This window comes from Antedon mediterranea, chromosome 6 (genome assembly GCF_964355755.1).
Source record: "Antedon mediterranea chromosome 6, ecAntMedi1.1, whole genome shotgun sequence".
NCBI classification, from domain to species: Eukaryota; Metazoa; Echinodermata; class Crinoidea; order Comatulida; family Antedonidae; genus Antedon; species Antedon mediterranea.
Genome location: NC_092675.1, coordinates 29,881,878 through 29,891,198, shown reverse-complemented (window position 1 = coordinate 29,891,198; position 9,321 = coordinate 29,881,878). Strand labels below are relative to the sequence as shown.

At 30.4% G+C, this 9,321-nt stretch overlaps 1 protein-coding gene across 1 annotated transcript; it reads right to left on the bottom strand.

The window, feature by feature from the left end:
* Positions 1 to 164: 164 nt before the first annotated feature.
* Positions 165 to 9,017, bottom strand: LOC140050956 (uncharacterized). Its single transcript, XM_072095975.1, has 19 exons — positions 8,858 to 9,017; positions 7,813 to 7,962; positions 7,501 to 7,677; positions 6,918 to 7,045; positions 6,130 to 6,207; positions 5,477 to 5,597; positions 5,241 to 5,363; positions 4,949 to 5,035; positions 4,470 to 4,574; positions 3,975 to 4,056; positions 3,667 to 3,779; positions 3,465 to 3,559; positions 3,228 to 3,267; positions 3,043 to 3,144; positions 2,782 to 2,877; positions 2,521 to 2,664; positions 1,765 to 1,818; positions 1,412 to 1,497; positions 165 to 876 (listed from the first exon to the last, which is right to left on the bottom strand). Exons 1-19 carry the CDS (start codon positions 9,005 to 9,007, stop codon positions 696 to 698), a joined length of 2,112 nt encoding a protein of 703 aa, XP_071952076.1. The 5' UTR covers positions 9,008 to 9,017; the 3' UTR covers positions 165 to 695.
* Positions 9,018 to 9,321: the final 304 nt, after the last annotated feature.

The window sequence follows — 9,321 nt, the reverse complement described above, 5'->3', positions numbered from 1 at the left end:
GTTCCCAAATAGGGTAGTCAAATGCCAAAATATGGTACTGATATGACATGGGCATCAGATTTTTTTGTTACATAAAGTAAACAGAATTATGTGTATTTACAAAAGAAAAATAATAGTGTGCTAAATGAATGCATTTATTTATATTTCTAGACACGCCCAAGTCAATAATTATTTATGTCGATAAATAAATATTTGTATCTCATGAGAGCAAAATAAATAAAAGCACAAATAAAATCATATAGAACATAATTATTTCTTTAAGCACTTTAATTGTTCCATCAAAATGGTATTTTATTGTTACTAGATATTTACTATCTCAGTGTATACTTTTATCATATACAAATACATCAATCATATCAAATATGATATTTTAACAAAATAAATGTTTTTAACTGGTGACAAAGCAATCTAAATTAGTACTGTTATTACAAAAAGCTGAATTAAATAATCTCTTTTAAATTCTTTTTTACATTTATTATTTAACTTTTAAACTTTTAACTTCTATTTATTAATGGATAATAAAGTTTCATATTTGGTTATAGTTTTAACAACATTTATACTTATTTTTTGTTACTTTACTTAATTACAAGGTAACAGCTCTTGAAATCAAATATCAATTTTATGGGTTCCTTTGCTAATTGGAACAAAACGTCACTGATTTTATAAATCAAGTAAACTACCCTAAATTGATATTATTAGTGAACTTTGAAAGAAGAGGAGACGCCTTCAAATGAGTGTACTGTTTCTGTGACAGCTTGTTTGTGGTCTCCATAGTATTTCAAACGATACGTTCCGATTGGAGCATCACTTGGAATAGTCCATTCAATGGTCACCTCACTCTGACCAAGAATCGTTGATGTCCGCTTCCAAATGAACCTGTCAAATTGAATAATGTTTATCATTAAATATGAACATTAATGTATTAATAATAACATACACTTTCTCTGAATATTTACATGTCTGTTTTGATGAACTTTATTTCTATGCAATACAAATCAAAGTGATTGTAAAGTAGTATAAAAATATAGACAGTCAGGGGGAAAGTGGCAAAAGGCTTCCTACTTTGTAGGACTTTTACATTGGTTAAGTTATCAGGTAATCTATATTGTTTTGACAACTCTTCTCTGTCTACACTATCAAACTTCATGTGACAAAAAAATGTGATGTGCCCATATATATGATGATGTCACCATCACTACCATATTTAAGCATATCACTACCATATTTGGGCACATCACACTTTTTTGTCAAACTAGTTTGATAGTGTAGACAGAGCTTAACTTCACTTGGTAACATGACTAAAGCCATGCAAATTCTTTGTGCTACTAAATAAAAATATTCAGCTGTTACAGCTACTCTTGTAAAAACAAAGTTGAATGAAAAAATGAATAAATTAGTAATTATTTCATACTTTGTAGACCAATCAGCATCTGTATATCTTGGAATCCATTTCCCGCTATTATCTTGGTAATCAACTGATAAGAACGTAGCCCCAGTCTGTAATATAAACAATGTATTATCAACATTTTAGTGGCAGTTGATAATATATAATATTTTACCTACAACAATTTGACATTATTTTCCAAGTCATGTTGTTGGTCAGAGGGCAGTTTGTGCAATTTAGAAATGAAATTTCCTGAAAGTGAGACTAGTATTATCAAATTAAAGAGAATTAAGAGAATAAAACACACTATACTGTTCTACAGGACCTACTAAACAGGACATACTAAATTTTCTAAAACCAATCTATTAAAAAAAACTTACTTTCAGATTATTTCTTGGATTACCAGCTTGGAAGGTAGCAGACACTGTCGTATTCTATAGAAACAATATCTGAACTTAATGATGATACAAAACAATATAAGAAAACAAGTTGGTAGAGAAATAATAACAAACATGCTTAATTTTGGTTTACTCTTCATGTTCTTATAAAATTATGGCCACATGGCTGTCATTTTTAGTATCTTTTTTTTTTTTTTTTACCATATTTAAAGAGGGTGATCCATCCAGCAATTGCTGATCATTAGGGACCCTCAAACAAACATATACACAAGATGCTCTACATAAACAAAGTCTTATTACAAGTCTTCCTTGGTTTTGATAGGTATATGAACCAGTTGTAGGTGGTTGTAAAACAAACATGTTCCCTGGTTATACAACAAACAACATTTAAAAGTAAATTTCTGTTTTCAATTTCTGTCAATTTTTGTCTTTTCTCTATGAGATGGGCATTTTATTTGCATTCATTGTTTTAATTGATTTCCCTTTCGATTCTATTTATTATGTGCATTTTTTTTTTTTTATCTTTATAAATTCAATTTATTTTAATCTAATTTGAATTTTTGCATGTTTATCTTGTCATATTGTATTTTTGTGAGTGTCCTTAATGATCAGCTTCGGCTGGATGCACCTCCTCTTTGTCATATTGTATTTTTGTGAGTGTCCTTAAAGATCAGCTTTGGCTGGATGGACCACCCTCGTAAAATATTGTTGAAATAAAAATAAATCAACCAATCTTACCCTCTTGTAATCAGCAACAACATCCGTTAAAACATCTCCAAACTCCTTGCCGATTGGCTTACCATCATAAATGACTGGAGTTACAAATGATAATTGATCATCAAGTAACAGTTTAGGCTTTGGTCCTGCTGGCAATTTGGTATTCTAAGCAAAAAAAGGAAGAATGAAGACTATTAAAAAATATAGTGATTCATGATTTCTCTTTTAAATAAACTTAATTACATTATGAAAAGGTGCAAATTGTATCTTATAAAAACGTACCTTAATCATAGCCTCAGCTAATGCTTTAAACTGATTAATATATGCCTGGCATGTGTGGGGTCCAAAGATGGTTGATGCCCCTTCATAACGCTGTACCTGTAACAATAACACTCTAATTTTTAAAAAGAATGAAATACTAATGATATTCGTACAAAATATGATTAGCCGAAATCATTTTGTAATAACAGAGGATTAAAAACATTATTTAAGTTGACTAAATACAGTACAAATATGCAAATAAGATGTTAATGAGGTACCCACCTGGTATTCTTCTAAAGTGGTTATATAATCACTATAGGTGTTTGAAAGTCCAGCAATAAGCACCTTAGTAGAATCTGCTTTTAGTCCATTGGCTACAAGAACCTGCAATGACCACAAGAAACTAGTAAGTACCATGAGAAGAAAAACGCATTATACATTTCCAAATAGTGCGAAATTGTACATACCTGAAGCACATTGTCTCGCAATCTTCGACCGCACATTGTCCTGCAAACGGATATATAGAAACACTTGTAAAGTTATAACAAAAGAAGGTCTACAGTATGAGAAGTGCCGAATAAAGATGAAACAATTTATCATTTGATGCCTACCAAATTCTCTGTTCTCCACATATAGCATTGTATGTCCAGTAACAAGGCAAATTCTGTAATTCAGTTTTTGAATCGTATAATTGGCAAACTTACGTAAATTCTCCTGGTACCGCGATAATAAACAATTGTCCGAGACGAGTAAGCTGAGTATCCACGATGGTTGGTTGCCAGGCATACGGAAAATCAATCTAGATTTTAATATTATTATTATTATTTAAAATATAAAAAACTTGAAAATTTTAAATTATTATCAAATTATTAAGAGGAAATTAGTTTTGCCTCCTATTTAACTTACCTCTCCAGTTGGAAGTAGGATTGGTTTTGGTTTGTGACATTCCACAAGTTCATCTGAGGGTTCCTTGATCAAATCTCGGATAGCATTCCAGAATGCATTGCCTTCTGTGTCACCTGAATAATTTACAATTTATACAATCATTAAAATAAAATATAACATAGAAACTAAATATGAATTAGCAAATAAGAGATTGTTTCTCAAATGAGGTGCCTCTGTGTAAAATTACGGATGATATCATATCACTTCCATATTTGGGCAAATCACATTTTTTTGTCACATAAAGTTTGATAGTGTGGATAAGGCTTTACCTTGTGTGAAATCAAAAGCACCAGGACCATCAGTTGTACCTGCGGCAAAGCTGAAGCCCATAGCTGGCTTGCACGTTTTACCCTAAAATCATATCAAAACAACATTTTATTAATAGTCTAGATTGATTCTTTGTTTAAGGACAAAAAAGAAATATATAATACCTTATTCAGAATGACATATTTCATTTTGATTTTAAAAACAGAATTCTAATGAACCTTTAATTTGCTATGCTATTCTTTATCGCATCTCAATCTGTTAACATTATCAAGGAATGGATTGCATTTAGGAATTCTAAAACAGAATTCTAATGACCCTTTTATTAACTAGGTGTTTCTAGGAATGGATTACATTTAGGACTTCTTTTGATTATTTATTGTATAATAAGCTATGCTTCAGAGATTATCCTCTTTTCATTGTTTTGTTTTGTAATGATATTTATGTATGTTTATGATTTTGTGAATGGAAATAAAGAAAGAAAGTTGAGTGATAATTACCTTGTATGTATCATTGTATTTCACAGTCATATTTGTCATATCCAAAAATTGATGAATGAATTGAACAGGTCCAGACAATTTAATAGTTGCACTTGTGTATAATTCCTGCAAATGAATATTACATTACATAAAATGATAGAGTTATGATAAATAAAACAATAATGTTATGATAAATAAAATATTAGCATTAATACTTTTGTTTATATCTTTACATCGTAATTCACTTTGGGAAAACTTTAACCCCATTTACAATTATCAGGTCGCGCCGCAATGTTCCTGAATTTATACACTTAAAGGGTAACAACCAATTGAATGGAAGGTGACACACAGGTCAGGACATGACCCAGCAAACAGGCCCCCAAGTAATAAAGTGCTTTAATTTTAATGGTGGACATGCTTCACATGACAAACATTGTCTTGGAAATAAAAATCGGATAATATAAAATTAATGATAAAAAAAGGATATTTAAATGATTTACCATTGCTTTTTTGTACTGACTTGTTCCTATAATTTTAGTGCTATCAAACATGTCAACACCTGGCCCACTTGCTATACACTTTTCCACCTTTAAAAAGTAAAAAAAACACACAATTAATATCATTATTCATTCACCTTTCATTATCATTCTAAAATAAGAATAAAACATAAAATAAATATTCAATTCATAAATTTCCTCCTATTTATTTACAAATTAATTTACATATTTCCTGCAAAGTTATTAATTTTGTTTGTGAATTGAAATCAAACACTTGTTATTTTATGCTAATTACCTTTCCATCACAGGTGCTACTATTACGTTCACATGGTTTGCCAGTATCTATACACTTGGCACCATCAGTATTGGGAGACACATCGCCAAGGTTACTCTGAGCAAACGCTGCAACAAATTTTCCCTTTCAAATTTAAAGAAAAAAAACAAAATAAAAAATTGGTAATATACTTACAATACGATTTATTGAGGCTCAAAGGGTCAGTAATGAATATTTTAGAGTTTGTGAATGTTTACCTTGCCTGGAGCGACTCCTTTGTTAAAATGTTGTTCAGCTAAGAATGACGCATATCCCTTGTTATCTCCACTTATTAGTCCATTGGTGTTGTTCATACTTGTACAGTGAACTGCAAACCAACTAAAACATTGCCACATTTATCACTTATTTAGTAAAATGTTATTAATAATAGTATAAAAATGTAATACCAATATAATGTACACATATTACCAGTTTGTGGTCCATTGACTTTTGTATTATTATTATTGTATTGTTTTATAATGCAATTATGTATATTAGTTTAAGCGCTTTGTATCTGTAATGGTGTCTATGTAAATTCGATTACAGAATAAAAAATAAATGAATATAATGTGAATGAATAGTTAAATAAATACCAAATGAAATTAATTTAAGAAAAAATGATTAACTTCTTATCATTTAGTCTTACATTCAAAATTTGAAATTTTTATTGATCATACCTTTTTAACTTGTACTTTTCTTTCTGGCATCTTATTTTTATTGTTAAGCGCATTGAGTTGTTTTGCATAATGCACTATAAGCCTGACCAATGCTGTAGCAAGAGTTAAAAACAGACAAGGCAAAGTGCTGTGTGCTGGGGAATTGGGATGCTGGCTATAGCCCTGCTGGCTCAGGGGTATGTATTCAAACTTACTTTATCATTCCAATGTCTGTACCATCAGCGTCCACAAGTTTCAAGACTACCATAGTTTTATCAACATTGTATTTATACCTATAGAGGAACAGAACATTGAATATATGAATTAATGAAGCCACTTGCATGCAATTCTTACATAGCATATAATACAAAGTAACGAATGATTCAAGAAATTTTATTGGTCTCCTTTAAAATGAAAATTCATTTTGCTTAGCATAATTAAGACAATAAAGAAGAAGAAAAATACATACATGAATTGCAATGTTAAAATACTATTTATATGTTAAAATACTATTTATATGTTAAAATACTATTTATATGTTAAATTACTATTTATATGTTAAAATACTATTTATATGTTAAATTACTATTTATATGTTAAAATACTATTTATATGTTAAATTACTATTTATATGTTAAAACACTATTTATATGTTAAAATACTATTTATATGTTAAAATACTATTTATATGTTAAATTACTATTTATATGTTAAAATACTATTTATATGTTAAATTACTATTTATATGTTAAAATACTATTTATATGTTAAAATACTATTTATATGTTAAAATACTATTTATATGTTAAAATACTATTTATATGTTAAAATACTACTTATATGTTAAAATACTATTTATATGTTAAAATACTGTTAAAAAACTATTAAAAATTCAGATTGCAAAAACGCAATAGGCTCCGTTTTATTTATACATTATATATTTAAAATACAAATTACAAATAGTTATTGGCGAGCCTTAGGTACATATTAATGCACAACTTACTTGGCTTGTTCTTTAGCTGGGTTATTTTCGTAAGCACTTGGACTTCTGTTTATGTTACTCTCAAGCAATTCACCAGAATTCATGTAAACATTCCCGTCAACAATGTTCTCATGGGCCCTTGTTATACTCTGAACATCAAAAACATTTGTAAATATATTTGTTAATATAATAAATTAGTCATTTTAAATTAATAAATTCTTCTGGCAAAAATCTGTATTGCAAGTAATAAGACAAACTATTATTTATTAATAACTGAGCCTGAATTAAGCTACATTTATATCTGTTCCGTTTCACAGAATGGAATATGGCGCCATTCAATTTTATATACTATTTTCCATTGTTTAACAAAACAGTGCTATCCTTCGCACCGTGAAACGGAATAAGTGTGAATGAAGAAAACTGGTGTAAAGCTTGGTTTACACCATAATACATAAAAATGTGATGTGCCCATCCTTATATGGACATAATGATGTTATTATTACTACCATATTTGGGAATATCACTCCATATTTGGGCACATCACACTTGTTTTGTTTTGTCAAACTAGTTTAATAGTATAGACAGAGCTTAAGATAGCACACACCTCTACTATACCGTCCACAAGTGCAGTGTAGGTTTGATTGACAAAGCCAAGAGAAGTAACTTGAAAAAGAACAAACTGAAGGAATCCAGCAGGAGCAGAATGTGTGTGAATTCCACTGATTACCAAGTTCTGTTCTGTGTATAAGTTGCCAAATTTAACATTCAGCTTCTTTACAACCTACAAAAAAATTTATAATTTTAAAACAAATACAGAGAGCGACATAGGAACATAAAACTTATTATTTTGGCCAAATAAGTAATGAAAACTATTAAAGTATGAAGCAAAATTGTATTTTAAAGGTAATGATCTCACTTCTAAGGTGACACTCTGAGCTCCCATACATGCGTCAATTGACACAAACACGGTTCGATTTGAACTGTTCTTATCTTCAATGATAAAAGCACGGCTGAACTGGCGTAGATGGATTCCACTCGACTTCTGTTCAGGCATTGCATAACCCATCTATATACAAATTAAACAACTTATAAGTAAATAAATAAATGTATTTGATTCTTGAAAATCCTTATTTCAAAAAACACCACTGGACTTTTTTAATCATTGTTCTTTCTTCAGATATAATACTTGCTTGATGTTTTGGGTCGGTTAGAAAGCTAATATAGCTTATATGACCCTTCCTGTCTTCTTTTGACCAAAATATAGGTACATAGGGCTCCGGGTGTACACATAATGTTCCAAAGTGTTTATAAATGTGAAAAAGTAAACTTGCAGTCAAGGGACTTCCAATGATCATTGAGGAGTGACTTGAATAGATTTAAATTTGGAGCTTTTACAACATTAGATGGTAAGCTATTCCACGAGTCCACAACTCTACAACTGAAGGAAAACTTCCTGGAATTAAGCCTAAACTTGTTTTTATATAACTTGTATTCATGACCTCTAGTTCCATGACAATCAACAGATGTAAAAAACTTTCTGCATTCTATAACGTCAAGACCATTTATAATTCTGAAGATTTGGATCATATCCGCTCTTAATCGTCTGTACTCCAGTGTAGGTAAACCCAAAAACTTCAATCTATACGGATATGCCAAATGTTTTATTTCTGACAATGATTTGGTAGCTCTTTGTTGAATGACTCGATTTTCCGTCCAAAATGATTTATTATTTTTGAAAACAAAAATTGTACCCTAGCTACAGTAGTGTAATTCAGATCAGACTAGGCTAAAGACCTAGATCTAAGAAGAAGGCCTACTAATCTATACTATATACACTCACTGTACTCTCTAGTCCTGGCTGGGTCTCTCTTGCTCCAGAGTGAGTGACTGTGAGTGTGAGCTAGGCCTACTAGAGGCTAGCTAGAGCCTATACTAAGTCTAAACAACTAAATTCGACATACCATATTAACTTCAGCCGCAGGGCCCGTAATGTCGGCTATACCGATACCAATACCATACTCTGTATCTGTTGAAAACACAGATGCGGGATATAAAATAGAATTTATTGCTAAAATTACAGAGTAAATCGTCTTCATAAACCAATTCGCCATTGCAATTTTTGTTCAGGGTGTAAATAAAACATGTGACACACTCTCATATGCACACTCTACACACAACAAAACAAAGTTATCAGCTGACTACGGTGATCATTCAACCGTAACGTATAAATAGTCACGCCCACTCAACTATGAACCAATCAAAAACGTCATATACAAATCATTATCAATTTCTTTTTTTAATAAGCTAATTTTGTGTGTAAAACATGGAAGCTATAATATGAAATTGTTTTCTTAATTGCCTGTATTAGTGTTATTACTTTGCATGCTCTCTTTAATCTGTGAGTTGTCTGTTGACTGGTAATGGA